General features: G+C 47.0%; 1 protein-coding gene and 1 pseudogene across 1 annotated transcript in view; both read left to right on the top strand.

The window, feature by feature from the left end:
* The first annotated feature begins 4,829 nt into the window (after positions 1 to 4,829).
* On the top strand, positions 4,830 to 4,949 carry LOC136655031 (5S ribosomal RNA; annotated as a pseudogene).
* Positions 4,950 to 14,209: 9,260 nt separating this feature from the next.
* The window catches only part of MPP2 (MAGUK p55 scaffold protein 2), a 34,940-nt gene continuing 33,338 nt past the window's right edge, over positions 14,210 to 15,811 (top strand). Inside the window, exon 1 of the mRNA XM_066627960.1 lies at positions 14,210 to 14,291. Within this exon, the coding sequence (XP_066484057.1) occupies positions 14,210 to 14,291 (82 nt within the window). The remainder of the gene's footprint in view (positions 14,292 to 15,811) is intronic.

The raw sequence follows: 15,811 nt of genomic DNA, 5'->3' as shown, positions 1-15,811 counted from the left end.
TAGAAGTAGGCTACCTCAGAATGCCAGATGCAAGGGAGGGCGCCAGGATGTTGGTATTTTGTTGTCTTGTGTGCACCCTGTGGCATCTGGTGGGCCACTGAGAGATACAGGAAGCTGGACAAGATGGGCCTTTTGGTTGATCCAGCGGGGCTCTTCTTATTCCTATGATGGTGGGCAGAAATTCAAGAGATGAAGTTTGTCCCAGTCTAGAGAGGCAGAAAGAGAGAAATGTCACCTGTTGAATTTCTGCCAGATAACCTGCCATATTAATAAGCATAGAAGCTTTGAGAGGCATATGTAGGTGGCACACCTACCTGGAACCTAGATCCTCTCCCATCATCCCAAATGTGTGAAGGGCAGGCTGGGTGGGTGTATATTCCCATAAGGAAAAGGTACATGTTACTGATTGGCAGCTGTTCACATGTAGGAAGGCTGTCTTCACATTACAGCCTTGTTAGACCTGACCGTTAGACCTGACTGGAGTCTGTCCGGTCACTTGATACTGAAAGCTTCCTGCACAAGCCAGAGAAGCATGGAGATTAGGGCAGTGTATCTCAGTGGCATAGCTAAGGGAGTGCAGAAGGTAGCAAATGCACCTGGCAACAAGCTTTGGGGGGACAACATTCTGAGCTTGACAATGGTGGCCAAAATTGTGACAATCTTGGTATTTTCAAATAATACCATCATGTTATACCCAATTTGATGTGGAATTTAAAGCAGAATGCAACAAAATAAACTGCATCAACATATCTGCATTGTATCAAAAGTCATGAGCAAATAACCAGAAAATAAAAACACAACTGTATTATGTAACAAAAACTGAATTTTTTAAACTCAAAACTGGCTAATGAGACAGATTGTTCTGAGAGGCAATTAGGTGTTAAGATACAGCAGGGAACCAATAAGGTGTTAATATGGGAGGGCCTAGGGGAAGGCGCAGAACAAGTGGGCAGTGAGCTGCTGGGCAGAGGAGGCAGATTTCCCCCCATTTTCACTTTTTTAAAAGGCCGGTTATGACATCACTTCTGGGGCATCATCTTGAACTGGGCACCAGGCTCCAAGATCATTAGCTATGCTGCTGGCGTTTCTCAACCGTTCGTCGCCCGCCGTGCTGCTTTGCGTGGTTCACCTACTGGAAAGGACCACCCGAGGTAACAATGGGCAACAATGTCACCCCCAGTTACTTTGGGAGTGGGAGGCCCAACGCAACACTGCAAACGCCAGTAAGAGGCGCACGGTGGATGGAAGGGCTTTTTCAAGTGCGCCAAAATTGCACGCTGACCCTGTGCCTGCCGTGCCAAGCCTCCCAGTGCTGCTTGTCACATTGCTACCCTCGCTGCCAGGTGGAGGGGGTCTGGGGGCTCCACGAGGACCATTGGACCCCATCTCAAGGGCCACCGGTGGTGCTCTGGTTGAGAAACACTGGACTAATCGCTGGCACTGGTGGGACCCAGCGCATCCACTTTCCCAAGCGTTGCCCCTTTAAGGCCCTCTAGAGGCCGATGCGAGAAGCGGTCAGGAGCCAGTGCGGAGCCAAGCCTACCCCGCGAAGCTCGGAGGGGGCTTCGGAGGTCAGGATCTCCTCCCGCTTAAGCCCTACGAGGCTCTGCTTTCCCTGGCGCTGCTGCTGCATCGAAGCAGGTGAGTGACTGCTGCCTGCCCCCTTCGCCTCCCTACTCCATCCCTACTCGCGTGTGCAAAGCCTGCAGCCTTCTCACGCCCCCCACCCCACTCCCCATTTTGCAAAAGGGACGTACGAGTTCCCATTGGCTTGTCACTGTCACCACACTGACCACCATGCTGCAAACCCTTTGTGGTCAGTATCGTGCCTGTGGTCAATCTTACGCACGATCTTTTTCCCGGGAGTAAGCCCCGTTGCACCAAATGGGACTTACTTCTGAGTAGCCACGCATGGGATCGCGCGGTGTCTTTCCCTCTTTCGATGCTGAAACTGGATCTCTGGTCTTAAAAGGACTTCCTCCCTTGATTTAGGGCAAAGAGTAGATTCCACCCCACCCCCCCCCCAGTACCTCGCCCCACCTCCAATTTAATCACTACTCCGGGTGGATCAGTTGTAGTTCATTAACTTCTTCCTTTTTAAACAATCCCTTGGCTAGGTGTGCTTTTTCTCTTCATTGTCCATCTTCTGCATTTACTAGTGCTCTACTAATACGTTGCCACTGCTGTTACTGGGTTATTCCTTTCCCCAAAGCAATCTCTCTTTCCCCCTACTCTTTCCGTGTATTAAAAAGGAGGACACCATGGGCAACGCTGAGGATGATGAAAGATTTCTTGCTCCCTTTCCCCCAGCTCCTGTGTGTGTTTGATTTCCCATCTCCCCGCTCATTTTGGAAAAAGGCACTTGAAATTCTGAAGTACACAGCATCCATTGGAGTACACAGAAATTATGAAGATCCTACAGCTCAAATGCACTCATGCTTGAGAAAAGTAGGGCGTATTTGTGCTGTAGAATTTCTGTGTATTCCAATGGATGCCTCTTACTTTAAACTACCCTTCCAAACTACCCTTCCCTATCATCTCATGGAATAAAACCGATGATCTTTTCCTCAAAGTCCAGTCGCCTTCTGTCGTGTTCCACAATGTAACCCAGGGATTTTCAACCAATGCGCCACAGCACACTGGTGTGCAGCGAATGGCCCACAGGTGTGCCTTTGGAGTTTGGGGAAGAGTCATGATTAGTAGGGTCATTGGGGGATGTGAGCCCCCCCCCCACCGGCAGTGCAGTGTGCCTTGTCAATTATTTAAAAAAAAAAACTGATGGTGTGCCTTGACAGTTTTAGTGCCATGTCAGAGTGCTGTGAGATGAAAAAGGTTGAAAATCGCCCATGTAACCGCTCTATATTTGGCCATCTGCACTTCCTGATTTAAGTGACACAAATCTGTTATCAACCTGTTTGGGAAGGGCGCAGGAAGCCTTCATAATTTTTCTCTTTGGAGGACACACTTGGACATCTGTACAATTCAAAATTGGCCAGTGATACTGCCCTCTTAAAAAGGCACCTGCTCTTTCTGGATATGCTCAAGCCCAACAGATAGCGGTTTGAAAAAAAAATCAATAATGCCTTCTTGTTAAAGAGCTTTGTTATGTTTCTGTTTATTTTAGGATCAATGGCAAGTTGCTGTGCCTTGTTTGTTTTAATGTGAATTAGGGTTTAGCTGTAGAAACTGATTTCAGTGCCAGTGCTCAGCCTGTAATACAGTGGCTTTGAGCATGTGCAGAGTGACTCTCCATCACAACAAAGAAAACACAGTTATCACCTACCCAACTACTCCTGGCTACTCAGAACACGCAGCATAGCCTTTCCCACAATCCTGAGCTTAAAAATCAAAGATTTAAAAATAAAAGATGTAGGAGATAGGTACACTTGCAGTCCAATCCTCCGCATGACTTCTCAGAAGTAGGACTGCAATCCTATCCACACCTACCTGGGAGTAAGCCCCATTGACTAAAATCTTTCTTCTGAGTAGACATGCATAGGATTTTGCTCAAAGTCCCATTGTGTTCAGTGTGTGAAGGTGTTTATAGGGTTGCAGCCTTGGTGTCGGGGGGGGGGGGCCCTAAATCTTAGTGCCTCTTATGCAATTCTGGTTTATTAATCACACTTAATGTGTATTGCTCTACATTTCATATCTGTGGTGTGCAAAATGGCTGGCTGTGTTTGTTGGTTTTCCCAACGATGGTGAAATAGAAATCACGTCCTCCTAACTTGGGAATCTTCTTGCAAGTTCAAATGTTATATTGCCATTTCATTCTTCCCCGCCCCATTTGAGATTCCTAGCGCTGGCTGTGGTTGTATTTGTGTGAGTTTTAGGAGGGGAAAACCAGGCATATAACCATAGTGGATTTGGCAAGTGTTCTCCTTAAAATTCCTCCAGACAAGAAGGTTAATGATGTTCCAGATGTCAAAATCCAAATGTGGCTGAATGTCTGCGATCGTATGAAATGTCATTTCCACCTGTGCTGTATGTTGCCCCCAAAATGGCTCTGTCTGATAAGCTGCTGTTATAAATCAGAATTGCCGCAAATGAAGGGCATCTGTGTGTTTTTCTGTGCGCTGGGGAGCCACGAATGCTTGTGCTTTGAGCTGCCTGACTCAAGGAGTGTATTACATAATGAGAAATGTGGTGATCGGTTCTTGGGCTGGCAGCGCAGAGTGGCTTAGCAGCCCTCTCTCTCTCTCTCTCTCTCTTCCCCCCTCCCTTCCACAACTGGGCTTGGCTTGTCACGTGCACACATGCCTATATCATGCAGAAGGCACTGTGACGCTGTTGACAGTAATTTTGAATGGATGTGTCGGGCGGTGTCGAATCTCTTTCAATTGCTGAATAAAAAGTGGAGGAGATTATTGGGTGAGTGGAAAGGATGTGCATGCACACTTGGGATGGGTGGCTGCCTTGATGGACCGAACATGTGCACATGCGTGCATGCTCTGGATCTCTTTGCAGTCCTACTGTCCCCTAAACACAGTTAATAGCCTTGCTCTGCCCAGATGCCTGCAACCCAAACAGCTGGTCTAGTGAATCTTTCCTAACAAGCTGTTCTGTCCATTTGCAAATTGCATGAGCTCCTTGTGTTAGCCATGTGGCTGGCACAGACTGGTGTCAAAAAGTGGTTGACAACATTCTGCCTTGGTGCGGGCCAGTCATGGTAAGAGAGGGAGGGGAGAAAACAGTGCAGACTCCTTTTTTCAGCTTTGTGACGTCGCGGACAATTTTCTTGGGTCCCCACTTTTCTATGTGCATTGCTTCTGCCTAAATGCTCTTTCGCTAGCCTGCCTGCTTGATATTCCTGCATTTCCATTTGCAGAGCATGCAGCAACTGTTACCCTGCACATGCCTGATCTCGTCTGATCTCAGAAGCTAAGCAGGGTCAGGCCTGGTTAGTACTTGGATGGGAGACTGCCTGGGAATACCGGGTGCTGTAGGCTTAAACCATAGTCTTTCGAGACTGAAGGTTGCCAACCATTTGCAGAGAGACAGTGCGCAGTTTCTCTTCTCCTTTAGGCAGGGCCTCTGAGAGGAATTTTATCAGGGGATACAAAGTTTCTTTTGGGTCCCTTCCCAAAGAGGGAAGGAAGAGGCGAAACAGGGAGGAGGAGTGCAGTGACGGGGATGCACGAAACAAGAGTGGGGAGAAACAAAACAGGGTAGGGAGAGTGGCAACAGATGGAAAGGTCTTCAGAGCCCAGGTCTACCAGGCTTCCCTGTGCAGAGCTCAGGTATACCCCACCCGGTAGACCTGGCTTCCCAATCAGTCCGGCCTTCATGTTTCACTCTCCATGAGGACAGCTGAGATCCCAGGAAATCTCCAGCTCTTCTCCTTTGACACTTGGGTCTCTTTTTTGACCCCAGGCCCAAGCACAATGTATCCGCTGACCCCTTCCTCAGTGGCCCTGCCTTTAGACTCTATGAAACTCTGGCTCTTCAACATTTTGTTGTGCTCTCTCTCTTAATCTTTCCTTAGGAGATTCTTAGGAGATTCCTTAGCAGCAACTGTTACTCTGCACATGCCTGATCTTGTCTGATCTTGGAAGCTAAGCAGGGTCAGGCCTGGTTAGTACTTGGATGGGAGACCACCTAGGAATACCGGGTGCTGCAGGCTTATATCATAGTCTTTCGAGACTGAAGGTTGCCAACCAAGGAGATTCTTTTTTTCATTCCATGGCCGACTGTGCCACCTCCCAGCAGCCATCATACCAGTTCCATGTCCCATCCTCTTTGAGCCCATTGCTGGGTCCGGAGAGCATATGTTCTGGGATCATATAGGAAAAAAATGATATAGAATCATACAATAGAATCATTGTATAGAATCATATGGGGGGGGGAATTTAGGCCTTCTGATGTCCTCTTCCTTCAACAACCAGGCTTTTACCTTCCCCTTCAGGCCCCACCAGCCTATGATTTCATTAGTAAAAACGACATGTCTGCTATCCTACAAGGGACTTCCTCCCTTCCCAGTGTACTATTGATTCCTCATTTATTGATGGGGCTGTTGCTTGTGGGCATGTTGTGGTTCTCTGATTTATGACTCCCTGCCCCCCCCTTTGCTGTCATCACGGCTGGTTGAGATTTCTCTCTCTCGAGCTGTCGGTGAGAGCTGGATTTATAATGAAGCTCATGAGGGGTGACCAGCCAGACCAATTACGTCAGCTTACGTTTATTATCCACAGTAAACAAGAATGCGGAGAGCTAATATAACGATTGGCAATAAGCTGAAAGAAACTTGGAAAAAGAGCAGACGGTATGTAGGCCAGCCATCATCGGAAGTCTTCTGCAACAGGATTCCCTCCTCTCTGAAAAGACAGCAGGGAGAAGGCAATGAAACCCCTTGTGGGAAGACTGTTCCAGGTCTGCTGTACTTTTTGTGGAGGTTTGTTGAGCTTCCTCCATTAGGCTGAGTGAGCCATTCGCTTCAGGTACCAGATCAGTGGGGGCACCCTTCTCTGTCCCACCCGTTTGCCCCTACTGCTCCTCTTCTGCTGTGTCTCCCTCTTCCTTTTCCAGTCCAAGGAATGGGAAGAAGTTGAGGTTGGCACATCACAGGTGGGGGTCAGCATTTAGCTTGTCACCTCAGGTGCCAGGTGCTCTTGGGCTATCCGTAGCGTCAACATCACACAGAATGTCATTCAGGACCTCTGTTTGCCAAGGCCCCCCTGCCTGAGATAATTGGGATCCAAGCCACTGAAGGCTTTAAAGATTAACCACCACCATTGGTTGGTTGGCAACCTTCAGTCTCAAAAGACTATGGTATAAGCCTACAGCACCTAGGTATTGCCAAGCGGTCTCCCATCCAAGTACTAACCAGGTCTGACCCTGCTTAGCTTCTGAGATCAGATGAGATCGGGCTTGTGCAGGGTAACAGTTGCAGCGCCTTGAACTGGACCTGGAAATGAATTATCAGCTATTGCAGTGGTTTCAACATATAGGCGATATATGAGAATGTCTGTCTACAGACATGTTGAGGTGAGCGGCTCCATTCTGCACTAGCCATTCTGCACTAATAATCTTCAAATGCAGTCTCAGGTGGAGCACATGATCACAGTCTAATCTAGAAGTTGCCAAAGTATGAATGATAATGATATGAATGTGGCCGGGTCTCTTGCATTTAGTTCATGGGTTTAGCTAGCATATCAGTCAAAGCTGTTAAAGGGTGTTTTGGGCCACAGCTGCAACAAAGGGACCAGCATTACCCCATAGCTGTGAATCGGAAGGATCTGATCCTGGCTGTCTTTGTTTCAGGTCCAGCAGTGGGGCTGTGCCCATTACAACAGCCTGGCTTCCTGTTTGCTAGTCACTGTGGCTGGTGGCACTTGAAAGCCAGCCCTTCTTTGTCTCCTGCAGCCCCCTGCCCCAAAGCTAATTTTAAACTTGATTGAAAGCATCTATGCAGCTCTGGTTCCAAATGTGAAAAAAAGCCATGCAACAAAAATCTTATCCTGTACAGTGAAAGTAGGCATAGCAGTTCCAGCACTGAAAGAGAGCGACAAAAGAGGTCAGCCCTAAATGATAAGAAAGGGAGCAAGAGAGCCTGGCACAGGCAAACTGTCAGAAAGGGAGCCTTGGAGTCTGGTTCTTACATCCTAGCAAGTGGCTTTACCTTGTTGAAAAGCAATGGGCTTGATCTTGTGGGTGGAAAGCATCAAAGACCAATGTTGTGAAGCTAAACAGCAAACAGGAACCCAGCAGTTGCAGGAGGCGGTTAATTCAAGGTTCAATTGTTTCATAAACAATTTTAGTGGGAGTGTGTCCTCCAATTGCTCATATGTTTTAAGCTGTAAAATGGGAACATACAACATACTGTATTGTTGATTAAAGATATAGGTGTTTCTGGAGTCTTTACATTCTAGTGGTAGCCCTGGGGGTAGCCCTGGGGGCTGGGGATAAGAATAGGCCCTCAGTTTGGCTGTACTAAACAGCCACTGGGTAGATGGGACTCATCAGCCTGGGAAGGCAGCTCATCTGAGAGAAGGAAAACACAGATCCCAAACCTCCACTGCCTTGTGGCTACATCCAGTTATGGAAAAGGCTTCAGGAGTCAACCTCGAGGCAAAATCCGGAGCCAGAGTCCCTGAGGCAGTTCATGGCTGAACACAGTCACGTTCTGGCAACTCCTGTGACGCCGCTGGAACCAACCGTATTGGCTTCTGCCTTTCCATTGGACCATTTCAGCGATGTGGAGAGGGGGGATTTGCTACATGGGTAACAGCCTATCCTCCATACCTACTTTACCCAGGCTTCGCGCACTGGAGAGGACACTCTGTTCCAGAACCACCATTCAGAGCGTGACACCATAGTCTTCCGAGACTGAAGGATGCCAACAACAATGGATCCCAATACGGTCTCAGGAATTTAGCTGTTTGCCTGAGAATTCTGCCTGTTGCCATGTCTTAGTTGTGTAGTGCCAAGGGGCTCTGCTGACGTCTGTAGTGTTAGATCAGGTGAAGGGCAGAACAGATTAAACACCCTCTTTTTAAGTGTCACTTTCCTGATCTTCGAAGTAACCTTAGAAGATCCTAACCTGGAATCTCTGTCCTCAGCAAGTCCCTAAAAGTGGGAAAGAAATCAGAGAAATCAGCATCCCTTTCATCAAGACCTCCCCGCCCCCTTTTAAAAATGCAGCAAACTGCATTCAGGCCCATTCGGTTAATTTCAGCACCCAATGAAGTCAAGTGTGGTCAGTGAAAGCACATGCCCCAGTCATTTTTTTAATGAAAAAGCAACAAAGTTTAATGTGCTTCTAAGCTCAGAATAAGAAACAAGAGTCCAAAGCCATCACAAGGGTTTGCAAGGGAGAGGACATGTATAGCTCTGAGACTGGGGTGAACCCTGCCCAACACAGAGGAAACATTTTCCCAGTGTATACTGTTCAATTCCTTTTCTTTCTGCAGTATCTCCAGCACGTTCGACAGAAGAAGAATTGGCCACCTGTTAATTCCAGCCCTGCACACCCTTCTTTACCGCTGAGATGCCAGTCGCTTCCACCAACTCCGAGACAGGTAAGACCTCATTCCCGTCTCAACATCCCTGTCCTATTTTGGGATGAAAAAGAGTGGCTAACTTGTTACATTTGATGCATAACCACCAAAAGAAACACTGATGCACCCTTGCCTGGAATACCAGAAGTGATATATTTTTAAAAACTCAGCTTTTTATTGTTTTACATTTGCATCTCCCAAGCTGGACAAAACCAACCTTCAAAAACTGTATTCCATAAAACACCTCTCTGTTCTTGTGGGCTGTTAAGTCAAGCAGCCTCCTGGTGGTGGTGACTGTTTTCTGAACCTTTGGATAATGCATCATCATCATCATCATCATCATCATCATCATCATCATCAATAATACTAATAATAATAATATTTGAGTGAGATAAGATATAAAAATTAATAATTTATATACTTTCTTCACAAAGCGAATTACATAATAAAATAATTCAGTAAATAATTCCCTATCCCCAAAGGTCTCACAGTCTAAATGCAACAGCTACTGAAAAAGACAGCATGCTGGGGTGAAGAGGGATAGTAGCCCTGGAGCAGTGCCCTGTTGGTGGTTGGCAACCTTCAGTCTCGAAAGACTATGGTATAAGCCTACAGCACCCGGTATTCCCAGGCAGTCTCCCATCCAAGTACTAACCAGGCCTGACCCTGCTTAGCTTCAGGCAAGATCAAACAAGATCTTGCCTGAAGATCAGACAAGATCAGGCATGTGCAGGGTAACAGTTGCTGTCAATGCCCTGTTAAGCAATGCAGAACAATGCCCTGTTAAAGGATGCACATGTTAGCTCAGAAACAAAAGTCTCTGGACTCGATTGCTTGTCCATACGCAACTTGTCCTTACTTCCTCCAGAGTACAGAACTGTGGCTTGCTCTGGACCTCTACACTTCATACTCTCTGCTAGCTGTGTGACTGGAAGTCTCTACACTTGCCCTCAGCCTTGGCCCTAAGGCCCTCACAGCCTGTCCAATTAAATCTGCTCTTTGAATCTTAGCGATTACATAGAAAGCACAGCCTGTAATCCTAGTGGCATGGTTTAAGCCAGTTAACTGCACACTAAGGGAGAAAGTGCCGTATTCTTGCTTCTGAGATAGGAGTTACAAAGAGGGTGGAGGAAGTCTGGGTGACAGATTCCTTATTCCCAGTGTATGAGTGTGGATAGTTCAGTGTATGAGTGTCATGGGTGGGTAGGTATACAGGTCCATCCTCTGTATCTGCAGATTCAGTACCCATGGATTTAGGTCACTGTGGGTTCTGAACCCACGGTTGAGGACCCAATCCAATCCACCCGCGACTGGAGGTGTTCTCCAGTTGTGTCCGGGAAGCTGTCTGAGGCCTACAGAGGCATTGTGTGGCCTCCTTGAGGCTCAGAACACGTCTGGACATGACCAGAGAAAATCTCTGGTCACATCTGGAGGTCCTATGGACCGACCCCACAGTTTCGCTTATCAGTGGATTTCAGTGTCTATGGGGAGCCTGGGATACTGAGGTGCAACTTTATTTCATTCTTGTTTTTTTAAACGGTTCTTCAGCCAAAGCTCTCAAAATGGCAGATAAAATATGCTGAAATATAACAAAAAATTTGTTGACAATAAAGGAGAACGGCAGGTGAAGTTTCCAGCATAAAAAATAAATATGGGCAAATAAATGTTTTCACTTGGTACCTAAAAGAACACAGAGGGTTCTGTGTCTTGTGTGTTGAGACTGCTACTGATGGGTGTTTGTTATCAAACATCCCTTAGTACTTAAAAAAATAGGATGCTGAAATTCGCGGATAATTAAATCTGCGATCCGATCCCTTAAGTCCTCTGAAGGGGACAACAGCTGCACTCCAGTCCCCTCTGGAGTGCTTTCTGAAGTCTGCAGAGGCAGTGTGTGTCTGCCCGCCGAAAAGGCCTTTTCCTGAGGGAAACTGGAAGTTGAGTCTTTTCAGCCTTTTTGGTCATTCTGAAGCTCACAGAAGCAGCAGGTGGACACACACAGCCTCTGTGGCCTTCAGAAAGCCCTCTGGAGGCAACCAGAGCACATCTCCGGTCACCTCTGGAGGGGCCAGCTGGGGCCAAGTCTGGCTACGTGTGGGTCCGGGTGATCTTTGTTGAGCCAGATCGGTGCATGCAAAATCCATGGATATAGAGGCCCCACCTGTGCTTCAAGTTCAGCTGGTAAACCGATGGTCAGCTGGTAGGCCATGGATTGCACTGAGCATTGTGTCACCCTCTGCAGCTTCCTCCTCAGTCTTGACATCATTCTCACCAACCAAGCACCCCATCAAGAGGGACATGTGATTGAAGTTTCAGTAGCATGCAAACCCAGCCCTAGGCCTCTGGCAAGGGTGCAGTTTGGGGAGAGGGAAATGGTTCATGTCGATGTTTATATCCAGTTGGCTTCTTATCCAGCCAGAGTAGCTAATGTTACACAAAGGGTTAAGTTGGTATGTGTGCTAGGTATGCAAATCTCTTTTGCTTGCAAACAAAGGGCTTGTTGTCCTGTGTTGATAGCACTGCTGTAACTTTTTATGGGGCCTGTAAAAGATGACAACAAAAGCTCTTGCTGTGCTTTTTCAGCAGTGTAAACCTATCCTAGAGCAAGCCTGCAGGTCTCTGCTCACTCTTGCCCTTCCCCTCTCCGGAACTGAAATCCGGCCTAGTGGGCCATGCCCTACTTAGAGTGTAAGACATTGTAAGAAAGAGTTCCAACCAAACTGGCATTTTACTGGCCTAACTACAAAGATTATATTTTGCCTCGTCACTTAAACTGTGGGAGCAGGTACAATTCTAGTTTCTGGTCGGTTCCGCCCATAACATGCAGGAAGTTGCCTTCTGGCTTTTACTCAGTCAGATCCTTGGTCTTTCTAGGTCAGCTTTTCTCAGCCAGTGTTACCACCAGTAGTACTTGAGGTGGTTGGCAGTATGTGTGGGAGCCCCGAACCTCCCCCCCCCGCCTCCGCCTGGCAGCAATACAAGCAATGCAATGTGACAAGCAGTGGTAGGAGGCTCTGCTCCGCAGGCAGAGCTCCAGCATGCACTTTTCTCATGCTTGAAAAAGCCCTCCATCCATCCTTAGGCCCTTATCAGTGTTTGCTGCTTCGTGTCTACCTCCCCATCCAGAAATAACTGGTGATGACATCATTGTCAGTTTCTTCCAGTAGTACCTCCAATAGGTGGACCACGCAAAGTTGTACAGTGGAGGACAAACTCTGAGAAATGCAAATCCAGGTCATTCTTGTCAACACTGACTGGTAATGGCTCTCCAGGGTCTCAGACCAAGCCCTACCTGGAGATGCCTGGGACTGAAGCTGGGACTAACCAGCTACCACTGAGCTGCAGCTCTTCCCCGCATTGGACACCAATCTGTCTCCACCCTAACCCACTTTCTTCTTTCTGGCTCCACCCAAATCTTTTAAAAACAGTTGATTTTATTATATGTTTATCTTTCTCTTGCATGGGGTTCCTTGTGATTTTTCCATCCAGGCTACTGATCAAGCCCATCATTCTTGCTTAGCCTCAGCCATGGATTCTTCCAGACTATTCATGGCATCCAGCTTTGCCCCAACCTGCCAAACTGTTTACTGGCTTCTCCTACCCTGACGTTCTTCCTGTTACTTAAAATCTAAAATTGGCACCTCTACAGTGCCTTTCTGTCAGTTCTGACAGCTTGCATTTTGGACAGGCTCGGAGCTGTGTTGCTATGTCTTTAAATCTGTGTTTCATCCATCCTGGTTTAGTGTAACCTTGGATGCAAATCTCTTTCTGTTGCCATAGAAACGAGGATGTAGTAGAGCAAGCCTAGAGAAGGGGAGGGCTGAGGGGAAAAAAATCAGTGAGCATCTTAAAGAGATTAAAGCACTGGTGCTTTTTGTGTGCAAAAATCCTACATTGGGAACTGGGGGGGGGGTGGATAAGGAAAGAGGTGGGGGGGAGATACAGTGAGGTCTTCCCATGTCCTCATCGAATGAACAGGTGAGGATTTAAAGCGCCAAGGATTTCTTGCAAAACCCTTCCATGCACAGTGACTGTCACTATCTATTTATTTATAGAAGACTTCTACTCTCAATCAAATTATCATCAAAGTGGCTTGAGGCAAATTGCAATAATACAATATTAATTTGCACACACAGAATTCAGCAGCCTTTAATCTGGAGAGTGCAGCTGGCAATTAGAGCAGTGTCCTCCCCTGCCAGAGAGGGAGAAGCAAGCTCCTTGCAGTTGGTCCTGCTCTGGTCAATGACTGGAGCCAAGCTGGTCTTCCTCATGCTGAGATGGTCGCATCCGGGAGGCTTTCTGAGGCCTGCATGAGGCTGCTACGGCCACTCCGAGGTACTTCTGGCCACTCCGGGCCTCAGGAGGCCTCCAGATGCTACCAGGAGGTGCTTGCCAGTCAGGTAAGTCCCAATCCACTGATTCACTTATCACTTACCACTGTTTTGCTTATCAGTGGGTTTCAGCATCTGTAGTGGTTCTGGGAATTGAACCCCAGTGGATGCTGGTCAGGCTGTACTAAAATGTTAAATTCTTCAAAACCAGCAGTAGTCTTTTCAGGAGACAGCATCCAGTTTGGATTGGCAGGCTGAACTGGAGACAGGTACTAGAATCTGAGGAGAATTTGAGGAGACAGGTACTAGAATTGCATTTCTAGGTAGCTAGACTATAAGGGCCTAGACAGTTTTCCCAGTCCTAGTCTCCCACCTTTTTGTCCATGTGTTAGAAGTGATTAGAGCCTGGTTTTAATAAATGAATGAAGGGGGTGGTGTTCATGCCTGCAAAACATGTTTATATCATGCACAGAGTGGTGGTAGCCAGTTTAGATGAATGAATCTGCCCATTTCACTTGTCAGTATTCAGTCCACATCTGCCAGGCATCATGACAGAGAGCAAAATGTGAAAACACAACCCTCCTTAACAAGATTCAATTCTTCCTTCTCACTTTCTGTCTTCCTGTCTCTCGCTTGCCTGTATGCACACTTTTTAAAAATATATCTGCTTCTGATTGGCTGGGATTTTGGGGAGTTTCTTCGTCTTCTTTGAGATGGTTAGAGAGAGGTGGGGGAAGAAGGTGGACTGATCTCTGCCTCTCCTCACCCTGGGTTCTTCCATTGCAAAACGGAGCTGACGGTCACCTGGTAGGGCTGTGGTACCCAGAGACGGTTGTCACGGCAGTAGGAAGCAGTTCCCTCAGCTTCTTTTTGGAAGACACAGCCATGAATGGCAGCTCAGTGAACACCCTCTTCTTGGAAGAGATGTTTCTAGTTTCTGCCCAGCAATCGGGGCTTCATAGAGAAGGTAGGAAATAACCACCCTGAGACAGGGGGCTGTAGGGAAGATGCTTTCTTTTACTGCTTTGGTGTCCCTGATTTATTGCTCTGTTCTAGAGATGTGTAATGTATAGGTGGCAGCATTAATAGTATGGAAGCAGAAGGATCCTGCTAGCATGGGGCCTGTGGCAAAAGAAATTAGAGCCACAGAGAGAGCTCCAAAGCGTGCTCTGTTTTACTTACACAGAAGGGTAGCCATGTTAGGCTGTAATCCAATACACAGTACCTTGGAGTAAGTCCCAAGGAACTTGGTGAAAGTTACTTCTGAGTAGACATGTATGGGCTTGTCCTGTTACAACAAAGCAAAAAGGAGTTTTGTGACATCTTGGAGACTGATAGATTTGCATGGGTTGGCTTTTGTGGACTACAGCCCCACCTAGCAACTGAAGACACACTTCATGCATCTAAGAGAGGTTTTGGCTCTAGTTCTGTGCACACTGACTTGGTAGTAAACCCCCCTGAACTCAGTGGGACTTGCTTCCAAGTCAACATGCACAGGATTGAATTGTGAGCCTGCATAAGCATTTGCTGCAATGAACATAGTTTCATGACATTTCTGTACGAAGTTCGAACGTCTACAAATCATTCACAGTGCCCATTCATTTTTTCATCTCCTCTTTCTCCAGACCCCACTGTAATGTATTGAATAATGCATTGTTCAACCGGCTGCTCGTATGTTGCGTGTTTCTGGGCCCAAAATGACATGTTGCATGAAATGTGTTATTATGGGATGTGCTTAAAACTGCTGGCTTCTTTAAAAAAAAAAAAAAAGTGCGCAGAGGGATGCCAGACCAGATTGGGAACACAAGGAGGGGCAAATTAACCTGTTCCCCCTGCACTGTTTTGCTGCCCTAAATCCCCTTGCTTTAAGGTTCTATTTTGCACCCAAAGCTGCTGTTTTCTAATAGCAGCTTTTGGGGAAGGTGGATTTCCAACAAGAAAATGGTGCAGGGGCGAAGACTTAAAAAAATCTTCTCCGTGTTTTGTAACTCTAGTCTGGCATCCCTGTGTCTGCTTCTTGTTCATGAAAGAAGTTTCCTTCCTTAAGCACAACTCTTAATAAGATATTTAATGCAATGTGTAGTGATGGAACTATAGAAAGAAACATGCCAGGCAGACGCCTTCACCCACACAGTAAACTGCCCTATATATTGCAGGAGGGGGAGAGGGCTATGAACTTGATCACGGGGATGCCATTTTTGGTAGCATCCTAGTGGCAAGTTTGATCAGAGTCTTGCCACACAACAACCCTGTACTGCACTTGTTACTTTCTGTTGACATATAGAGGTATGTAGGCTGATGCCTTTCATAGGATTCTTCATCAGAGGTCTACCAGAGGAAGAGTTCTGTATATGCCAAAAGCTTCTGTGCATAGACCTCAGCAGGCATTGCTATGACGAAAGCGATAATCATGCCTCTTTTGGTGACTTATCCCAACTAAAATGGAAGATCACAAGTTTATCGCCTGCTGTTTTGCAGCTATGCATC

The sequence above is a fragment of the Tiliqua scincoides genome, chromosome 5 (assembly GCF_035046505.1).
Source record: "Tiliqua scincoides isolate rTilSci1 chromosome 5, rTilSci1.hap2, whole genome shotgun sequence".
Classification (NCBI taxonomy): Eukaryota; Metazoa; Chordata; class Lepidosauria; order Squamata; family Scincidae; genus Tiliqua; species Tiliqua scincoides.
This window is presented reverse-complemented; position numbering and strand designations above follow the sequence as displayed.